This window comes from Astyanax mexicanus, chromosome 25 (genome assembly GCF_023375975.1).
Source record: "Astyanax mexicanus isolate ESR-SI-001 chromosome 25, AstMex3_surface, whole genome shotgun sequence".
Taxonomy (NCBI): Eukaryota; Metazoa; Chordata; class Actinopteri; order Characiformes; family Acestrorhamphidae; genus Astyanax; species Astyanax mexicanus.
Genome location: NC_064432.1, coordinates 8,871,498 through 8,894,246, shown reverse-complemented (window position 1 = coordinate 8,894,246; position 22,749 = coordinate 8,871,498). Strand labels below are relative to the sequence as shown.

General features: G+C 41.5%; 1 protein-coding gene across 1 annotated transcript; it reads right to left on the bottom strand.

The window, feature by feature from the left end:
• Positions 1 to 1,996: 1,996 nt before the first annotated feature.
• LOC111190351 (asialoglycoprotein receptor 1-like) lies at positions 1,997 to 17,959 on the bottom strand. The gene is made up of 5 exons (XM_049472239.1): positions 17,708 to 17,959; positions 15,705 to 16,070; positions 12,638 to 12,774; positions 3,155 to 3,258; positions 1,997 to 3,054 (listed from the first exon to the last, which is right to left on the bottom strand). The coding sequence occupies exons 1-5, from the start codon at positions 17,877 to 17,879 to the stop codon at positions 2,904 to 2,906; spliced, it is 930 nt and encodes a 309-aa protein (XP_049328196.1). The 5' UTR covers positions 17,880 to 17,959; the 3' UTR covers positions 1,997 to 2,903.
• Positions 17,960 to 22,749: the final 4,790 nt, after the last annotated feature.

Here is a 22,749-nt window from a genome sequence, read left to right as displayed (position 1 = left end):
GAGGCGGTAGTTAAATATTCTCCTACGAAGGGAGAGGTTTTTGCCAGGATAGGGCTTAAGCAAATTCCTCCTACACAAAATAATGGTGATAACAAAAGATACAAGATACACACTTAAACTGTGTAGTTTAAAACAGTGCTGTCCAGAATCAATCAATCAATCAACCATCTATTCATCCATCACTTCCTATTAATTAGTTTACCAAATTACCTGAGGGGGAATGCCTCATCTCCCACAAAGACATGGGGCATTGTCCCCAGGTGTTCAGCACCAGGAATGAGCATGTCTTCTGGGAGATCCAGCCTGGCTTCCCTGAGGGCCTCTCCAAATGCAGATGCAGCCAGGGTCCCTCCATCACTGTTCCGACCGAATGCACCAATATCAACAACCCTAAACAGGTACCGGGCATCCACAACTGCCAGCAGCACAATGGAGAAAGCTCCCTTGTAGTTGTAATATTGGGATCCAGAATTATTGGGGGCCCGCATAACTACATGCTTCCCATCTATTGCTCCCACACAGTTGGGAAACTGCCATGTCTCCATGTAGCCCTGAGCAATTTCCCTCCATTGGGCAGCCTTTGGAACTGGCATGAAGTCTTCCACCAGGCTGTCCCAAATGGCCTTGGAGACCTCTGGGACAATGTTTGCCACTGTGGAGATGCCCACTCGGGAACTGGAAGCAATGGTGGTGTAAGAGTCACCAGTTGCCAGGTACCTGAAAATATGACATTACACTTACAAACATGAAGGCACTCTGATTGCCATGCACAATCTTTATGCATGGCAATATCATTACGCAAAAAAGCATACATACAGACATAGAAAGGAAACTAGGATCTTAGTAAATACTCAGTAGATACATTATGAAACCTTTAATTTAGGGAGCCACAGAGAGAGAATTATATATATTCCTAGAATTATATATTATATTATATATATATTCCTAGTTTCTGCTGGTGTTAATTGATTGTATAGCAACATATACACATATACTCTGCTTGTCATTGTTTTCTTATACATCACCTACCTCAGACAAATTGCCAGGCGCTGTGTTGCAGAAATAGGGTCCCGGAAATTTGTCTTCATTCTGTACACCACCGGCCCAACTCTCATAAGCACAAGGTCAAACTGCTCCCTGCTAAGCCTAAAATAAGTTTGAAACCGATCATCGTGGAAACGGAGCTCTTTCACTAATCTAAACTCTCCGAGGTGTTCCCTAGACCTGAGAGTTTCATGCACCCACACCCTCCTCTTTTTTTTCACTGCCATCCTCCTCCTTCTTAAAAGAAGAACAAAAATCAGGGTTTTTTTTCTGACGTTGAAAAAGATAGCGATACATGTCTACAGATGCTGTAGCCGGCACCACACACCAAAACACTAGTCGCAGGGGTGACGTGTTTTACTAAACCCCGCCTATTATCAGCAGGAGATGCTCAGCGTCAGCAGCAGCGCAACGCACCCGCAACTGACCAGCGTAGAGCAGAGCGGCAGCACAGCGGAATGCCGCGCGGCATATCGCGTGCAGTGTGTAAGCACCTTTAAGCACCTTTATCTAACGCAGTAGGTGCGGCGCACCTTGCAATTTCCTGATATTTTATTAAGATGTTACTGTAATAATAAAGTGAGACATAGTGCTCATACTTAACATTTTATTAGTATACATACAACAGTTATTCTATTCTGATTTTTTTTCCCAGTCCCTGTATGAGCCCCCACCCTAATCCTTTTTCCAGTCCCTGCCTGAACCTCCACCCTAAACCCTTTCCCAGTCCCTGTATGAGCCCCCACCCTAATCCTTTTTCCAGTCCCTGCCTGAACCTCCACCCTAAACCCTTTTCCAGTTCCTGTATGAGCCGACATCCTAATCCTTTTTCCAAACCCTGCCTAACCCTCCACCCCAAAGCTTTTACCAGTCACTGTCTGAACCCCCACCCTAAACCCTTTCTCAGTCCCAGCTTGAACCCCCACCCTAAACCATTTCCCAGTCCCACATCCTTGCTTTCAGTTTATGATAATTAGTTGTCTGGGGCCCCAGGACAGCTCCTAGACAATTCCTAGACAATTGATTGGTTTGTTTGCCCTGCTATAACGGGCCTGATAGGGAGTAACACAAGTTCTCGGTAAGCTGACTACATTTGGGAGAAAACTGTGAGTATTGTGGCAGTTTGCTCTTTGGTTATAATAATATGAAGGAGGCTTCTGCTGGGTTATGTCTTTAGTATCTATCATTTGATAAGGTTGTTTTATAAGCTGTGATAATTTGAATGTTAATAATTATGGTTTATTTCAGTTAACATTAAGCTCTGGTAGGAGAGACGCAGTTATAAAGTAGCTGTGCCAGACAGAAGTTCATCACCTTGGGAATATTGCATAGCCTGGACCATTAAAGTGTGTGCAGGTTCTTTCTACCACATACATGCAGGTAAAGGTGTGTGTGTGTATACAGTTCTCATGCATGGTTGTCTTTCCATCCCCCTTGTAATGGTTCGATCTTGGGAGTGGTTTGGGTTGAATTATTGTTCTTTTATTGTGTTGCAGGTTGTCCTGTGGCTGTATCAACCACAACACATGGACAGTTCTGAGGCTGAAATCGGCTGCAGGCTAAGTGTGTAGTGAAGTCTGTGGTTGTGGTGAATGATTGTAGTGGGTTTATTTTGAAGTGTCATCACTGTGTGAAGTACTTCTTTTTTATGTTTCCTCTTTTTCAATATTAGTTTTTGTTACAATTTGATCATTTGATGAATCTATTTGTTGCTGTGTCCATTCATTACTTGTTGGTTTAATAAAATAATTTATCCTTGATGCTACTTTTGTGCCGTCTTTACTCATTAATTTGAGGTACTGGAGTGGGTAACCGAATTTTTGTAACTGGTGCCGCCTGAGTTTAAAGGGGAGGACACACTATACTTCACTAATAAACATTCTTTTTTCACAGATCCAAACAAACTGGTGATAACAGGGATTGTTAACCCAGTTCTTTGCAGCATCAGATCCAAGGCCAGTCGTGACACAGTGTCCTTTTGGATTATTGGGTTCTCCATCTTTCCAGAACCTATCAGAGAGAAGGAGAGTATCAGAGTGTTTATCAGAGCAGTGAGGAGTGAGAGTCAGTAACTGCATCATGATCAGAGTTCAGTTCAGGAGTCTCTTACCCAGTGGTCAGTTCTGATCCGTCCACCCATTTCCAGACCCCCTCTGTGTCTCGTTTCAAACCAATCCAAGCCTGCTGACCGTTTCTCCACATGTTAATGAAGTCCTGTTGAAGTACAATAACTGTTTACAGACTGATTACAATAACATAACCCCACACACACTTATACACTTAAACTGTACTTTTTTTTTACCTGTGCTCTTATTACTTTATTCTCCTGTGTTCTACTAACTGTGCTCTACTGCACTCTTCACCTGCTCTCTGTGTTATTTTAACTGTGGTCTACTGACTGTAAACATCTGAATGTGCTCCTCAAATTCTGCTCCTCTGACTGTGATCGAACTGTGCTCTTCAAACCGTGCTCTAAAGAGTTTGAACTCCTAACTGTGCTCTTTTAACAGTGTTGATCTGACTTTGCTTTCCTGACTGTAATCTACTCACGGTGCTCCTCTAACTGTTCTCTTCTAACTAGTACCCAACAAACTCTCAGCCCAGAGGGCCATCTTCTGGACCTGGATCAGTCTCTTGAGCCTGCCTCACGGCGTCCAAGAGACCCCACCGAAGGGACGGTATGAAAAGTAAAGTCGAACCGGGTAAAGAACAATCCCCATTTGGCCTGGGTTCAGGTGCTTGGGCTGCTGAATGTACGCCAGATTTTTGTGGTCCGTCTAGACCAGAAAGGGGTGTTTGGCCCCCTCAAGCAAGTGCCTCCACTCCTCTAGGTTGAGCTTCAAAGCCAGGAGTTCCCGATCTCCCACACGATACCTCTTCTCCACAGGGGTTAGGCAGTGGGAGTAGTAGGCACATAGGTGCAGTCGGCCATCCAGTCCAGTACTTCAGAGGCGCTCACCAAGTGTGAATCCGTGGTCAGGCAGTCAGAAAAACGGGGCTCGGGTCAACAGATGCTTGATAGCATCAAATGCTTCCTAGGCCTCTGTGGACCAGCTGAACTGCCCTGACATCTTCCTCATCGGAGCAGTTAGTGGGACGGCCACAACGCTAAAATTCCTCACCACCCTTCAGGAGAAGAACAAGATGGACTGCGCATGGAACTCGGACTTCTCCAGTTTGACATAGAGCTGCTTCTCCAGGATTAGTTGGAGAACCCATCTGCCATGGGTAATGTGTTCGTCCACAGAGCGACTGTATATAAGAATGTAATCTAAGTAGACGAACACATACCGGTCTAACGCCTCCCGGAGTACCTCGCTAATATACCCCGCTAATATGGAAGACAGAGGGGGCGTTCATAAACCCGGCATTACCAGGTATTCATAGTGCCCAGCCTCTGGGTGAGCTCAATGAGGCCATCGAGTGTTTGTAGAGGGTCACTATCCTTGTGTTCCTCATTGAGCCCATGGTGGAACGCACTTGCCAAGTTTTCAGTTGAGAGCATGCTATATTCTATGCTGTACTCGGACAGCTACCTCCTACTCTGTCGTAGGTTCAAGAGACAGGTCCCCGCTTTCTCTCCTCAAAATGGAAGGTCAAATGTCTGGGCTGCCGTGAACACTTAAGCAGTAGCGCAGAGGTCTGGTTTGTGTTCCCACACAGGGGTGGCCCACCCCAATACAAGTCCAGAGAGGAGGGAGATGATGTACACCACTTTGGCATTTTCTGACTGGAAGCAGGATGGCTGCAGAAGTCGGCTATGCCGCCCAGTCTCGCTCAAAGAATAGTGGCTGGCAGGCTTCACTTAAATAGGGTGTAGGTAGCCCTATTAGCCCATTAGCCCTCAGTGATGGTCTGAAGCAGCCTCTGGCGCCAGGGAGTATGCCTCAGCCAGGCACCAGCCGTTACAGGTTGTTGACCATGATTTTGTATTGCTCCTGTTCAATAAAGCCTCTCTATTATATCAGTGCTTGTCCCATCCCTGCCTGTCCCTGACACTCTCTCTCTTTCTCTCTCTCTCTCTTTCTCTTTCTCACCTGTTCTTCTCTGCTGTTGATGATCAGCAGGTCTGATCCTCTCTCTCTGCAGTATTGTCTGCTCTCACTGTAGATCTTCTTCTCAGTAGAGATGTAATAAATACTGGAGCTGAAGTAGATCCATCCCTCCTGATGGCCATTTTCTGTGAAGCAAACAGACAAATATATTACATATGCATCATGAGTGAAATACATTAAATATACACTGTTATAAATACAAAAAAGTATCTGTGCTTCGCTGGTTTACTTGCTAATTGAATTAAGAGCCACAGAAATATAAAGCATTACAAAGCCTATTAAGCCTATTATGTAACGTTATTTTATAAAATATACTTATATTATATATATTTTAAAGTAAATAATAATCGTTTCAAACCAATCCAAGCCTGCTGACCGTTTCTCCACATGTTAATGAAGTCCTGTTGAAGTACAATAACTGTTTACAGACTGATTGCAATAACATAACCCCACACACACTTATACACTTAAACTGTACTTTTTTTTTACCTGTGCTCTTATTACTTTATTCTCCTGTGTTCTACTAACTGTGCTCTACTGCACTCTTCACCTGCTCTCTGTGTTATTTTAACTGTGGTCTACTGACTGTAAACATCTGAATGTGCTCCTCAAATAATAATAATAAACTGGACTCAAGTCATCCCTCTGCTTTCAAGTGGGGCCAGTTGAGGCCAATTGTGTCACTTTTTATGATTGGCCCTCATGTTCCCCAGACCTGAATCAAACTGAGAACCTCTAAGACTTCATCTATCAGTGCATCTGACTGTAGAGGAGGTGCAGACTGAGAAATAATGCCTTGTTTTATAAGTATTGATTCTGTGGTGAGATGCAGATGGTGGGTTGAGGACCAGTGCCAGCTGTTATTGATTGTTTCTGATTTTCACATTGTGATCAGACTTTGAAGTAAACCACATGAATTCCGGGCACCTGTATTAGCTGAGCAGTTCAAACTGAATATGGAATTTTACAGCAGTGCAAATGTATAGCAACTAAGCATCAAACCAGTATTAAAGGGATTAAGGACTGCAATTAATCACTAACCCATTTCAGATAGCCTTCTCTGAAGCCCGCCTTTCTCTGTCTGTAACTGGTCTCTCTCTGCAGTCAGGTTGGTGTAACTGCTTTGTAACTGGTCTCTCTCCATAGCCAGGTTGGTGTAACTGGTCTGTAACTGGTCTCTCTCCATAGCCAGGTTGATGTTACTGGTCTGTAACTGGTCTCTCTCCATAGCCAGGTTGGTGTAACTGGTCTGTAACTGGTCTCTCTCCATAGCCAGGTTGATGTTACTGGTCTGTAACTGGTCTCTCTCCATAGCCAGGTTGATGTTACTGGTCTGTAACTGGTCTCTCTCCATAGCCAGGTTGATGTTACTGGTCTGTAACTGGTCTCTCTCTGCAGTCAGGTTGGCGTTACTGGTCTGTAACTGGTCTCTCTCTGCAGTCAGGTTGGTGTAACTGGTCTGTAACTGGTCTCTCTCTGCAGTCAGGTTGGTGTTACTGGTCTGTAACTGGTCTCTCTCTGCAGTCAGGTTGGCGTTACTGGTCTGTAACTGGTCTCTCTCTGCAGTCAGGTTGGTGTAACTGGTCTGTAACTGGTCTCTCTCTGCAGTCAGGTTGGTGTAACTGGTCTGTAACTGGTCTCTCTCTGCAGTCAGGTTGGTGTTACTGGTCTGTAACTGGTCTCTCTCTGCAGTCAGGTTTGCGTTACTGGTCTGTAACTGGTCTCTCTCTGCAGTCAGGATGGTGTAACTGGTCTGTAACTGGTCTCTCTCTGCAGTCAGGCTGGTGCAACTGGTCTGTAACTGGTCTCTCTCTGCAGTCAGGTTGGTGTTACTGGTCTGTAACTGGTCTCTCTCTGCAGTCAGGTTGGTGTTACTGGTCTGTAACTGGTCTCTCTCTGCAGTAAGGTTGGTGTAACTGGTCTGTAATTGGTCTTTCTCTGCAGTCAGGTGGTTGAACTGGATCCACAGCACTGTGATGGCAGTCAGCAGTAGACCACACTGCAGACCCAGACCCACTGCAGCCTGTCTGTAGCTTCTGCTTCCTGCAGAGAAACTCTCTATAGGAAAAACACAGATACATGAACTTTAGTTATATAGTCAATACGTACACAGAGTCATGGGATAAGAGTATGTATAGAAGTATGTTTGGGAACTTCCGCACCTGAAAGTGGTGAAACTGAACACTGGTCAGTGATGTAAATTATGGGAGTGAGGTCTTATAGTAGTGAAGATGAATTGGACCTTCCATTTTTAAAGCTGTTTACAGACATTCAACCTTCCTCAGTCCACAGGGTATTGCCATACCATATTACCATAGGGTATTACCTGGGGCAGGGATTTGCGTATGCTGAGCAAATCCTTTGGTTACGTGGCTACAACAGCATCAAATTCTGGGTTATTTTTTAACTGAAGAATGATCAGATACAGTGAACACTACATACATGTTTAAGTCAGTCATAGAGAATACACCACAGAACACACTCTCTTCTGCATCTTTGCTGCTTCTCCATCATTCTGGACATGTAAGAATATCTGCTTCTTGACCTCCACCTCAGTACTAGAGGAGAAGTCTCCAGGGCAGTCTCCAGAGATAGACTTCTTGTTGCCCCCTCTCCGTACGCTGGATGTGAAGTTTTGTGGAGCTCAATGCCCTTCTTCACATGTCCCTCAATCCAACTTTTTCAGGCCGGGGTGGAGTAGAGGAAAGGGGAGTCTGGGAAGGATGGGGCAGGGGTGATCCAGAGGATGCAGCTCCCTTGGTCACTACCTCTAGTAACCTGTGTCTGATTGTAGGCCAGACTGAAAACATGGGAGCCTTTCCGTCTGCAGTTTCTCTGGTCTCGCCAACCACAACAACTACTGCACCTGCTGCCTTATTTCCACCACTCAACAGCCCCTCTGGACAGGCGGCTGCATTGCTGCCCCAGGCTGCACAGAAGGTTGGACCCCTCCAGGCATGCTGGTGAGCTGGGAAACCCACGGCACCCATCTCAATGCTCCAGGCACACCTTGGTGCCTGGACCAGGACTTTTGGAAGTCTACTCTGACTTTCGTCTCCAAACACCATTGAATGTCTCATCCACATCTCATCCATGAGGTACAGGGGTTGGACAATAACACTGAAACACCTGGTTTTAGACCACAACAATTTATTGTCCTGAAAGACAGTTCTGGTGGAAACAGGAGAGTTGAGGTGCACATTGAATTCTGCCGTGATTTGGGCAGCCATGGTTTTATGTTTTTTGGATACAATCCAGGTTAGCACCAGAACATCTCTTTCAGACAGCTTCCTCTCGCGTCCACAGTTAATCCTGTTGGATGTGGTTGGTCCTTCTTGGTGGTATTCTGACATTACCCTGGATACCGTGGCTCTTGATACATCACAAAGACTGTCACAAAATTGCTGTCTTGGTCACAGATGCACCAGCAAGACGTGCACCAACAATTTGTTCTCTTTTGAACTCTGGTATGTCACACATAATGTTGTGTGTATTGCAATATTTTGAGCAAAACTGTGCTCTTACCCTGCTAATTGAACCTTCACACTCTGCTCTTACCGGTGCAATGTGCAATTAATGAAGATTGACCACCAGACTGCTCCAATTTAGCCATGAAACCTCCCACACTAAAATGACAGGTGTTTCAGTTTCATTGTCCAACCCCTGTAGCTAGGTGTGCTAAGCAAAGCAAAGCAAATGGATTCATTTTCCCAGCTTGACGTGTTTATAGGATGCATCAGCGCACACTCTGCAAAATATCACGGGAGTAAGGAGGCTGAGGTACTCGAGACTTTTTCACAGCTTATTCCCAGACAGTGCAAAACATTCAATTTAACAAGTTTATCAAGACCTCCTCTCTTACACTCACATTTCATTGGTTTCTGGCCTAAGAAGACCTCTTGGATAGAGATATTTTTATTTGCAGGCTCTCAAATACACTTCATCAGTCTGTGATACCTGTGTTTACTGAGAACTTCCCAAGAACCTGTGATTTGCCGATATCCACCAATACAGTGGTGCACTGGCACTAAAGAGGATCTACAGGGAACAGCTCAGTCAGTTAATGTTATACAAAATCTGTATGATGTAGATTTTTTATAAATAATGATAGTACCTGCTTGCTTGTCATTATCCTCCACCTCTATGCTGGCATCCTCCACCTCTGTGTTGGCATCCTCCACCTCTGTGTTGGCATCCTCCACCTCTGTGCTAGCATCCTCCTCCTCCTCTGTGCTAGCATCCTCCTCCTCCTCTGTGCTAGCATCCTCCTCCTCCTCTATGCTGGCATCCTCCATCTCTGTGCTGGCATCCTTCATCTCTGGGCTAGCATCCTTCGTCTCTGTACTGGCATCCTTCATCTCTGTCCTGGCATCCTTCGTCTCTGTACTGGCATCCTTCATCTCTGTGCTGGCATCCTCCACCTCTGTGCTGGCATCCTTCATCTCTGGGCTAGCATCCTCCACCTCTGTGCTGGCATCCTTCATCTCTGTGCTGGCATCCTCCACCTCTGTGCTGGCATCCTTCATCTCTATTCTAGCATCCTCCACCTCTGTGATGGCATCCTTCGTCTCTGTGATGGCATCCTTCGTCTCTGTGCTGGCATCCTTCATCTCTGTGTTGGTGTTATGACCTCTTACAGCGTCTGCATGCTCATCCACCACCATCTCCACTTTATCTCCTCTATACAGCTCCTCAGATCTGATCAAATCTCAAAAACACTCAGAGATATGTCTAATCTCTAAAAGACTGAAACACTGAATTAAACTCTGTAGGAACACTACAGCAGAGCAGCACCACTCGCCTCCTTAACTGCAATAGTGATGTTAATGCAGGAAATCACCACATACCAAAGCCACCCTCTTCAGACAGTATCCTGTGTGCGGTTTGGGAGTGAATGCAGCAGCCCTTATGATGTTTTTCATAAAGCTCTTAAAGCTAAATCTCTTACATACTATTACATTTATGAGCTTACAATATAATCTGATTATAATGCCTGTATATCTGTTTATATGTACATTGGTGTGGAAAATCCTTGCCCTCTTCATGCCATACCTGTTCTCAAACAAGAAATCACTAAAATAGGACCTGCATTACAAAATAAAATAGACCAAATGATACTAAAAAGCTAGACATCATGTCAATATCCAAAGAATTTCAGGAACAAATAAGAAATAAAGTTACTGAAATCTATCAGTCTGGAAAATGTTATAAAGTTTTGGGACCCCCAGGAACTAAAGTGAGAGCTATTATTTACAAACAGTGAAAATGTGAAACAGTGGTGAACCATTTCAGGAGTGGCCAGAAGACCACAGTTACCCCAAGAGTGCAGTGACGACTCATCCAGGAGGTCACAAAGACAAAAAACACTGCTGAGCAAAAACAACATCAAGGTTCGTCTCAATTTTGCCAGAAAACATCTTTATGATTACCAAGACTTCCGGAATAAATTATCTTTGGACTGACGAGACTAAAGTGGAACATTTTGGAAGGTGTTGTGCTTTACTGGTGTAAAAGTAATGCCGCATTTAAAAAAACAAAAAAAAAACATCATACCTACAGTAAAACGAGGTGGTGGTAGTGTGATTTTCTGAGGTTGTCTTGCTGCTTCAGGACCTGGAAGACTTGCTGTGATAAATGGAGCCAAGAATTCCGCTGTCTTGCAAAAAATCTTGAAGGAGAATGTCCGGTCATCTGTTTGTGACCTCAAGCTAAAACGAACTTGGGTTCTGCAGCAGGACAATGACCCAAAACACACCAGCAAGTCCTCCTCTGAATGGTTGAGCAAAAACAAAATGACGACTTTGGAGTGGCCTAGTAAAAATCCTGACCTGAATCCTATTGAGATGATGAGGCTGATCTTAAAAAAAGTGGTTAATGTTGGAAAATCCTTCAATGTGGTGGAATTGCAACAATTCTGTAAAGGATAGTGAACCAAAATTGCTGCTGACTGCTGACTCATATTCAGTGATTGAGCTGCTCTTGGTTTCCTCTAGAGGGCAGTAGAGAAGTGTGTGTGCTGTGGAAAATCTCAATAGTGCTGCTTCTCTTCTCAGTCAGACCAGTGAAAACAGTTCCAGCTCTACTTTAGCACTCATGCTAAGCTGCACTAAAAGCTACAGACACTCTGCTTCACTTTAACTCACATTCAGTGTACAGTTTCTCACACTGAGATTTTCTGAAACTGTATTTTATCTGTGTTTTATTAAAGTACTCTCACTATTACTGTGGTGTTATTCTCACACAGCTGCTTATTTCAGATTACAGAGACAAGCTGCACCGCTGTGATAAACCACAGACTCCCTCAATGTGTTTATATTAGCACTGTAAATAATATTAAACTAGAATTATATACATACTGAAATATATATACACACTACACCATATCACACAGCAAGTCCAGATTGTAGAATTTTATATACTGGTCTGAGATAAATCATGAAAGAAATCAACAGTTAAATAAATCTTTATAGAACGCTTCTGATTTTGGCATATTCAACTTTTTTTATTTATTTCATTAAAACACTTAAAAAAGAGACGTTAATCAAAAGTAACAAAAGAAGTAATCTAATTACACACTTTCACACAACATTTACTCTTTATATTCTCTTTTCACAGATCCAAAAGAACTGGCTATTACAAGGATAATCAGCCCATTTCTCAAAAGAACCAGACCCATAGCCGTATAAAACACAGTCCTCATCTCCGTAACTGTTGGGTTCTCCAGGAAGAGAGACAGGAAGAGAAGTATCAGAGTGTTTATCAGAGCAGTGAGGAGTGAGAGTCAGTAACTGCATCATGATCAGAGTTCAGTTCAGGAGTCTCTTACCCAGTGATCAGTTCTGATCCGTCCACCCATTTCCAGACCCCCTCTGTTTCACCGTCACTCAGACCAATCCAAACCCAATTCAGTCTTCTCAACAAGTTAATGAAGTCCTGTTGAAGTACAATAACTGCTTACACATTTCCAACAACCACACACACACACACACACACACACATGCACTTACAACACACGTTACCTGTTAAGCATTTCAAACTATTCCACAAGAACCAGAACTCTTCCACCTGCAGGAAGCCAGAGAGATCAACAGCAATGAACTGTGCTCTTCTAGCTGTGTTCAACTGTGTTCCTCTAAGCATATTCTTCTAAGCATGTTCTTCTGACTGAACTATTCTTCACTTTACAGCAGTGCTGCTGGAGTTTTTAAACACTTCAGTGTTACTGCTGCACTAAAGATCGTCCAATAACCAGAAATATCCAGACAGAAATAGTGCTCCTACATGGCTCATCAAGGGAACATCACAGTATAAGACAAGTCAATTTAAGACAAGTTTACCTGCTGTGGTGTAAATGAAAGTAGTGAACATGTGCACCAGAGACTCACTCCTTATCCTTTCCTCACTGACTCTTCTCTAGATTTGTTTTACAGGTAAAAGAAACTCCACTAAGATAAACAATATTAAACAGTTTTAAAGCTGTTTATGATTATTCACAGGAATATTTCAATAATGTAGATCTCTCTCTCTCTCTCTCTCACTTGTTCTTCTCTGCTGTTGATGATCACCAGGTCTGATCCTCTCTTTCTGCAGTCGTTTCTGCTCTCACTCCACTTTTTCTGCTCAGTAGAGACGTAGTAAAGACTGGAGTTAAAGTACATCCACCCGTCCCTATTTGCTTTATCTATGGGTGAAAAACAAAAGCAATGCATTATGAGAAACACTTATGGTCACTTCTGGATCATGACTGCTTGATGCTCTTCACAGTAAAATAACACTGAACTATTATTGGCGGGAGCGGGAGTTTAATCAATCCAGGCGATGCGGGAACATGTGGTCCTGCTCTGCAAATTGATAAATAGTTATGAAAATTGTAATAATCACGCGATGACGGCATGTGTTTGGACTGTGGTAAGAAATGGGACAGCACTATTTCAGCACTGAATTGCTGTTTTAATAAATATATAAGTAAATTTGATTCACTAAATGTAATTAATTCAATTCATATTAGGACCACAGTCGAGAGCGGCGCAAATGTGTAGGTGGCGGGCGGGCGCGGGATTAAAAGAAGCGATATTTGGCGGGAGCGGGCGGTAACGGGGCAAAAACACGCGGAAGCGGAGCCTTTTGGTTCAGTGTGTGTGTTACAGCCTATTGTCTACGGAACCCGTAAGGGGCCGTGGATAAAAAAAATAATCGAGTGAACAATATAACAGTTCGTGCTCACGTTTCTTTCAGGGTGGCTAGAGCGCGCGCAGTCTTTTGCGGAGCTTACTGACCAACAATATACACAAATACAGTCAATTCGAGTCATGAATAAACGAAACAAACATTTTTCTGATGCAGGGTGACTGTATGTGTGTTATTAAAACCAGATCAAATCAAAGTTATAAAGCAATGTGAAACTGTGTTTATTAATTTCTTATTTTGAACAAAAATATCACATAAAAAAGAAGTATTATTTTATAAATATAGAGCTACAAGACCTAGGTTCAAATGTACACTGTAAAAGACAATACAAAATGAATGCAATGTGTGACAGTTGTCTATGAATGGCTCATATAAGAGCTGCTTTAAATATGTAACACTATATAAAATCAAAATAGCTGGTCTACTATTAATACAATGTTTTAAGACAGTGAACGGACAGTTCATATAATAATTTGGACCCATTTGATCATTTATTACAATATGTTTCCTAAAAATGTGTTTTAGATGTGACCAAATGTAATTGATGTATATTACAAAAACAGTTAACCTGTTTATAAAACTAATGTGTATGTCTAATCTAAATTACACTTGTATGCAATTTATAGCTAAATTAAAATATTTAAACATACTATTTTCTGATACATCATTACAAATAAAAATATGTATGATGTACAATGTATGAGCTCAGAAACATACGTTAACAATGTAATCACAGACACTGTTTCTTGTGCATATTTTAGTATACCTGTGGGACAACGATCTTTAAGCTTCCAATTTGGTCACCTTTCACAGGTATATAATGATGGAAACACAACATTGCATTTAATGTTTAACATATGCTGTTTCTATATCTAAAAAAATCTCAGTGTCCTGCTTAGAAACATGTATCAAGTCTCCTAAAAAGAAAAAAAACAAGAATTATAAACGTGTTCAAGTTTTATTTTCTGAATGATGTGGTGTTGTTTTTTTTTGCTACAAAGATTAATATATAGATGATATCTAACTATCGTAAAAGTAATAATGAAGTAACAATATTTAGGAAGGGTTGCATTTCCTTGGTGGCTGGCTGTATGTTATTGAGAAATTAATAAACACAATTACACATTGCATTATAACTTTGATTTGAACTGGTTTTAATAACACACATAGTCATCCTGCATCAGTAAAATGTTTATTTCCTTTATTCATGACTGGAATTGATTGTATTTGTGCGAAGGACTGCGCGCTCTAACGGCCAGATCCCCCAACCACCCCCCCCCCCCCCTCCGGTAAAATTTGCGACCTGTGTTATCTAACTGTAAAACTAGAGCTTTAATAATCAGCAGGTTATAAATGAAGATAACTAATCATCATTACAGCAGCCCTTTTACAGCCCAAGAGCAAAAAACGCTCCTTTTCCCTTTAAGCTTCTTGACTTTGTGCGCATGAAAATCGTTCGCTGGAAATACAGAAATCGTTCGTTGGAATTACAGAAATCGTGAGCCAAATAGCAAATCTTTTACTGGAATTAAAGAAAACGTGAAAACGAACTGCAATATCGTTCATTTGATTTAATTACTTTTTTAACCACGGCCCCTCCCGGGCTCCGTAATTGTCTACTAACACAGCAGAGTTGAAAGTGAAACTTAGTGCTGAGACTTAAAAAAATGATCCACCTAGCAATATTTCTGCTGCATATATCAACATGTAAATAACCTACCAATATCACTATAGGCTCAAGTGTACACTATTAATATTTTAAGCACTAAAGCAATTTGTTATTTTGTCTGGTAAACAATCTTTAGCATTGCAGTGCGGTGCTGTGTTTAAAAGCTATTGTCAATGCTCAATAAATTCATGATGTTACCAAAGCCTGTGATCTCAATATCAATCAAAAAGTATAGCTTAAAACCTTTTTCTTTTTTTGTCATTAATAGGGGCCCACTGACATTGAGAGTGTACATGGCCCAGAATTTGCTGCTACGCCCCTGCTCAAACGTACACATTTGCACTATTCGATCAGATCAACTTGTACAAGTTTGTGTTTTAGTTTCACTAATCACAGTTTTAAAGTGTGCCATGAAATCTGTAACTTGCTTGTAAAGTCTGAAGAGAAGGCCTGTTACAGGATGTGACGCAAAAGTAAAAGGTCAGATCTGAACAGATTTGAACACCCACGATTTCTGTGATATGTTCAATCAGATTAACTCACATGTTTGTGTCATTTTTTTACGCTCAGAGTTTTGGCAGCTTTGTTGTGCATTTCTTACAGTCTGTGTTCAAATATAATTCTTGGTATTTCATGTAACATATCTACATAACACATATTTAACTTGATAGTGCAAAGGTGAGGAATGTTTTAGGGGCACAACTCATATATACTAATAAAGTGATTAAAAACTGCAATTAAACACTAACCCACTTCAGAAAATCTTCTCTGGAGCCCGTCTCTCTCCATGGTCAGGTTGGAGTTACTGGTCTGTAACTGGTCTCTCTCTGCAGTCAGGTTGGTGTAACTGGTCTGTAACTGGTCTCTCTCTGCAGTCAGGTTGGTGTAACTGGTCTGTAACTGGTCTCTCTCTGCAGTCAGGTTGGTGTAACTGGTCTGTAACGGGTCTCTCTCTGCAGTCAGGTTGGTGTTACTGGTCTGTAACTGGTCTCTCTCTGCAGTCAGGTGGTTGAACTGGATCCACAGCACTGTGATGGCAGTCAGCAGGAGAACACACAGCAGACCCAGACCCACTGCAGCCAGTCTGTAGCGTCTGCTTCCTGCAGAGCGACTCTCTATGAGGAAACACATAAGGGTACATGAACTTTACTTATTTAAAGGACTATATACGGGTACCTCAAGGATGTGTTGTGAAGGCCCAAGCCTGTATTAGTCATGAGTTGTTATCTTGTAAGCGACAAATGCTAGTCAATGAGCCAACGTTACGAAATCAGACAATAAATGTCTGTTTATGGAAATTATGCGCAGGTGAAGCAGATTTTTATTCTGACCACTTTTTTTAACCTCTGCAACAGTTCGGCTTGTGGAGCTAAATTATTAACTGCTGCAGCCACATGTTGGCTAAAATCAAACAACACATTCTTCCTCCTCCTCCTCCTCCTCCTCCTCCAAAGCAAGGACTTCTACTTCGAAGTCTTCAAAAACGTTCTCCGTTATCCTGCTCAGGATTAATGGGGAGTCCCACATTTAAATATTCATGGAGTGATTTGCATGGACTTTTTTGTGTAAATGTGGGCGGTACAGAGGCGGAACACGAGGCTGATTCACCTGCGCACATTTAAAATTAGAATGTGATTTTTATAAAGAGGAAGCAGCGTTCATGTGTGCCTACGCATGCTTTTTTATCTGATTTTGCGGGGAGCGCACGCAATTTTCAGTTTTTTGTGCACATGCACAGTTTCATTCCAAAAGCTACTCAGGGTTTTAGAAATGAGGGCCCTGTTTTCGATCTGAAGGGTATGGAGAAAAACAGTTTCAGCACCTGATGGCAACACATCTGCACAACAGTTGCTCAACAGTATCTAGCCCCACACTGCCCTCCAAGGTGGGCCGCTTTGAGTTAATTCTAACTAAAAATTTAGCACTCAACAGCCCTTAAACAGCTCATCCAGAGGCACGCTCTCTCTACACTGTCCCCACCAGTGTGTTGCTTTGCCTTAAAGCTGGCGATTTGCGACCTGCCAGTACACACCTCTTTTGCGTTGCTTTCCTCCAGCTTCCTCTGAAGTCATGTTGGAGAATATTTAACTGCAGCCCGGAGAACCAATAGGCATGCAGAATAAGCGGGAAATCTGTCAATCATTTCGTACATCAGCCAGTCATACAACAGAAATCAACTGTCAATCATTTCTTGCATTGGCCAATCAAAAGTATAAAGTACCCGTCTGTCATTTTGTGGATCAGCCAAAGGTTTAAAGGAATTTGGAAAAAGGCATTAAGTATTTCTCATGTACGTGCAAACACCAGAGAGTTTAAGGCAGACAGACCACCACATCATTCAAACTGCACTTTAAAAAGTCTTAGTTACTGTTATTACTCCACATTACAATTCCGTTTGCAACTTGCCCCTCGCGTTCTCGGGATAAAACAACATCTAGATTGGCTGGTCGTTCTACTCTGCACTTGGGCAATGCAAAATGTGATTGGTGGTTAAGAGCAAGAATTTAATTGGTTGGCGCAAAACACGATTGACAGGCTCATGTCCCGAGTCCTCGCCCATTTATAGGTATCCGATCTGCAGCATTACCCTTCTCTCTTGGATTGATTCTAAAAGCTGCGTGTTTTACTTATGAGAAATGGCATTTTACAGCTCCTTATCTATAATTAATGAGAACTAGAAGTCCAATCACCCAGCAATGTAGAAATTCTGCTAGTTATTTACTAACTATAATTCTATAATTAGTAATTGTACCTGCTCGTTGTGTCTTTAGGATCCTCATCATGTTGGCGTCCTCCATCTCTGTGTCGGGGTCCAGGTCTCTAACAGCATCTGAGCTCTCATATATAACCACCGTTATCTCGTCTCGATCTGCTCTGTTCAGCTCCTCAAAGTAGATCAGATCCTCATAAACACTCAGAGACATGTCTAATCTCTAAAAGACTGAAACACTGAATTACTGCGTCTCTGTAGAAACACTACAGCAGCGCTGCACCTCTCGGCTACTTTAACTACAATACTGGTGTTAATACAGGAAATCACAAGGTACCAAATGCCATCCTCTTCAGACAGTTTCCTGTGTGTGGTTGGGGAGTAAATGCCGCAGCTTTCGTGTTTTTTTTTTCTTCTTTAAACTGGATCTTAATCTCTCATGCACTACTACGTTTATGATATCACAATATAAACTGAGTATAACTTCTTTATGCATATTTATATGTGTATATTTTCATGCATTTTGAATGTCCAGCTCATCTATCATTCCAAGTTTCCAACACTGTAAATAATATTAAAATGTACTTTAAAAAAAAGTGTGAATTTGTTGCAGGACAGTGCGCAAAACAGGAAATTGGCATTTAATAAAATGTTGAATGTTTTGTCCATATTTTTACTGTTCAAAAGTTTATGGTGACTTTGTTCTGTTTAGAAGATACATTTTAATTTCTAAAATAATTTTAATTATCGTTCACAATTCAGTCTCACTGAGACAATATGAGGAATATTAAGTGACGTCAATGTAATTCAGTCCCTTAAAAAAAACAGTGTGAAGGATGGGATATCATTAATCTAAAATGATATTTTATTAAAGGGTTTCCCCAAGAGAACAGGGTAGACAGGGAAATTTTGGAGATTGTTTATGTTCGTTTGATATGTTTTATGAAGTTAGATACACTAACAATTGAGATATTGTTACTTAAGATTAATTATTCAACTTTACTAGGCAGCACTACAGACCAGGCAAAAACTCACATCAAATAACTGACCCTGGCATTGTAGTGGTGTTTTATTTTTAGAGAAATGCAGAGTTATGATCAGTATTTGTCAGGATCTTCAGTCTGGATTAGAAACAGGTTTGGGTGTGACGTCTTGATAAATCCACTAGAGGGAGCCAATCAGCATCTTAAATGCTGGATCTGTGCTGTGAGGCTGATCAGTGATTTACAGTCTGCAGTATATATATATATATACAACCCCTGGCAAAAAGTATGGAATCACCAGTCTTGGATGAGCACTCCTTCAGACATTTCATTCTGTAAAACAAACTCTGATCAAAAACATGATACAATAATAAGGTCATTCCAAAGTGCAACTTGTTGGCTTTCAGGAACACTCAAAGAAATGAAGAAAAAACATTGTGGAAGTCAGTGAATGTTACTTTTATTGACCAACCACAGGGAAAAAAATATGGAATCACTCAATTCTGAGGAAAAAAGTATGGAATCATGAAAAACAGATAAACAAAAGATGATTCAAAATACATCACTAGTATTTAGTTGCACCACCTTTGGCTTTTATAACGGCTTTCAGTCTCTGAGGCATGGACTTGATGAGTGACAAACAGTATTCTGCATCAATTTGGTGCCAACTCTCTTTGATAGCAGTTGCCAGATCAGCTTTGCAGGTCGGAGCCTTCTTGTGGACCATTTTTTTCAATTTCTACCACAGGTTTTCAATTGGGTTGAGATCTGGACTATTTGCAGGCCATGACATTGACTGAATGTGTCTTTCTCCAAGGAATGCCTTCACTGTTTTTGCCCTATGGCACGATGCATTGTCATCTTGGAAAATTATTTCATTATCTCCAAACATCTGTTCAATTGAAGGGATGAGAAAACTGTCCAAAATGTCAATGTAAACTTGTGCATTGATAGAAGAATTAACCACAGTCATCTCCCCAGTGCCTTTGCCTGACATGCAGCCCCATATCATCAAGGACTGTGGAAATTTGGTTGTTTTCCTCAGGCAGGCCTCTTCATAAATCTCACTGGAACGGCACCAAACAAAAGTTCCAGCATCATCACCTTGTCCAATGCAGATTCTTGACTCATCACTGAAGATAACTTTCATCCAGTCATCCACAGTCCATGATTGCCTCTCCTTAGCCCACTGCAGTCTTGTTCTTTTATGTTTAGGTGTCAATGATGGTTTTCTTTTAGCTTTCCTGTATTGAAATCCCATTTCCTTTAGGCGATTTCTTACGGTTCGGTCACATACATTGGCTCCAGCTTCTTCCCATTTATGCTTCATCTGTTTAGTTGTACTTTTTCGGTTTTCAAGACAAATGGCCTTAAGTTGCTTGTCTTGACGCTTTGATGTCTTTCTCGGTCTACCAGTACGCTTGGCTTTAACAACCATTCCATGCTGTTTGTATTTGGTCCATATCTTGGATACAGCTGACTGTGAACAGCCCACATCTTTAGCAACCATGCGTGAAGAGTTACCTTCTTGAAGAAGTTTCACAATCCTCTCTTTTGTTTCAAGAGACATTTCTCTTGTTGGAGCCATGGTTCTTGCCACTCTAATTCGTCCAGCAGCCCTCCAAGGTGTCATGACTGCAGGTGTTTTTAACTGCAGACTAACGAGCAGATCTAATCTGAGGCAGGTGTCCATTTAGGGAAAGGAAATTGACTGGGTGTGTCCTTATTTTCTACCTTCAATTTGAGTGATTCCATACTTTTTTCCTCAGAATTGAGTGATTCCATATTTTTTTCCCTGTGGTTGGTCAATAAAAGTAACATTCACTGACTTCCACAATGTTTTTTCTTCATTTCTTTGAGTGTTCCTGAAAGCCAACAAGTTGCACTTTGCAATGACCTTATTATTGTATCATGTTTTTGATCAGAGTTTGTTTTACAGAATGAAATGTCTGAAGGAGTGCTCATCCAAGACTGGTGATTCCATACTTTTTGCCAGGGGTTGTATATATGAGCAACAGGAATTCTTAAGAACTATGACTAATAGGCACAGAGGGAAAAAGGGAAAAAGGTCTGCTGATTGGTCTTCTAGACACCAATGTTCTTCCAGTGGCTAATCAGGGCCTTGATATTATAGAGATCAATGTTGTCCAGTGTACCCAAAATCATTCCTTATTAAAACACTTATTTCAGCTGTCAGAGTTAACCCCACCCACTCCTCCTACCCCAATTTTTTGTTTCCCAATTTTACCAACTGTGCAGAAATGGGCATCATGTTCTGATGTATAAGTGCGTGGGAAAGCAAGTGTTGGTGGGTAGAGGTGGTTTAAGAGTGTCTTTCAAAAAAGAATCTAAGAAACCACACAGCTGTCACTCAAGCATTCCCACACTGAGCTCAAACATGCTATGTATGTTTTAACTTCTTTTTTTTGTTTTTGCAGAACAATCTGACACACAAAAAAACACACACGTACCTCAGTATGAATCAAATGAGAATATGAGTAAATTATTTATCATTATTGTGTGATTTGTGCACTATATTGCCAAAAATATTGACTTGTCTGCCTTTGCCCACATATAAATTTGAGTGACATCCCATTCTTAATCAGTTGGGCTTAAAATTTTGGGGGCCCCATCCTTTTCACAAGCTTTAGGAGTGTGTTTATGGGAATTACTGACCATTCTTTCAGAAGCACATTTGTCTCTGATGGTTTGCAGTCTCTTTTCTAACCCCTACACTTAATCCCCCTCCACCAAACGTTAAATTCAGACATGTTCATGTAACAATTTTACACAGGCCCCCTTGTTTTTGGGCATCAGAATATTTGGAATATGTTGCTTTACAGTTGTTTATGATTACGCAGATGTGTACCATTGCCTTATTTGAGTAGGCAGAAGATGCCTAGGCTTGTGTCCAAGCTTGCAAAAAACATTGGAGTTTGTAGGTGACATTTTTCTTCAGGAAAACAAGGGCTATAGATTAACACCATCTGTGTGAAATATCATTAAGAAGGAAGAATGCACTGGGGAGTTCTCTATTTACAAAGGTGCTGGTAGGCTAAAGAAGGCATCAGCCACTGCTGATGACAGGAGAATCTTCACTAATTTTTCAAAAAATACTCAACTGTCTGGTCTGACAGATCAGAAACAGATTTGCGGAGGCTTAGGTATATTTGCAGTTCCAGTAAATCCCCCAAAACGAATTAGGTGCTTGATCTTACTATAAGATAATGTTTTTGGCAGTGACATGGCTTCCTCCATTTTTCACACGGGAAAGTTTGGAAGGGGTGTGGCCTTGTTTCCATTGTGGCTCATTAGGTAAATAATGGCCTTGTGGAATTGTTTTCCTCTTTGTGATGTTCCTCTCTAGTCTGTGTGGTTCAGGGATATGCAGTTGGATTTGTGTTCAATGTGGTCAAGGTTTGGATCAGAATGTTTTGTTGATTGCTTATTGTTTCTAGGTTTTAGGAGTATTTGTTTGTCGTAACAAACCGGCTGAGGTAATTTAAGCTTGCTCTGCCCATGGCCCATGGCCTGTTCCGCTACTAGCCTGGCCTGAATTTTTTACAACCTGTTCAGCTAACATTCCATGATACTCTGGCTCAGGATTGATTTAGTCCCTTTATATCCCTTTACAAAGCATGTGTCACTAGTGAAAACGATTCAATTATGCTTCTGGCAATAAACCTTTTGGCGAACCTTTTTTTGGGCTAGATAGCCCATTGGTTCATAAAGCCTTGTTTTGGCATCACTTGTTGCTGCTAAGCTAATATAAATCTTCTCCCAGTGGCTAGTCAGGACCTGGATATAGCTATGCTAAAAAAAATGACATCAACAGGCTGTATATTAATGTATACAGTTGCAAGAAAAAGTGTGTGAACCTTTTGGGATTACTTGGATTTCTGCATAAATTGGTCATTAAATGTGTTCTGATCTTCATCAAAACAATAGACAAACACCGTCTGCTTAAACTAAAAAAATTACTACTCAAAAAATTATATGTTTGCTTGTTTTTTTAAGCACATTTTGAACTTGTTAACATTCACAGTGCAGGGTGGAAAAATTATGTGAACCTCTAGGCTACTTTTGTAAGAGATAAATAAA

Excerpts from the sequence above, each read along its gene's own strand:
- LOC111190351 (XM_049472239.1), bottom strand. The coding sequence starts at position 17,879 with ATGTCTCTGAGTGTTTATGAGGATCTGATCTACTTTGAGGAGCTGAAC. Across the intron at positions 16,071-17,707 it reads CCTAAAGACACAACGAGCAG|AGAGTCGCTCTGCAGGAAGC; the intron begins GTACAATTACTA and ends GTTTCCTCATAG. Across the intron at positions 3,259-12,637 it reads TCAACAGCAGAGAAGAACAA|GACTTCATTAACATGTGGAG; the intron begins GTGAGAGAGAGA and ends GTACTTCAACAG.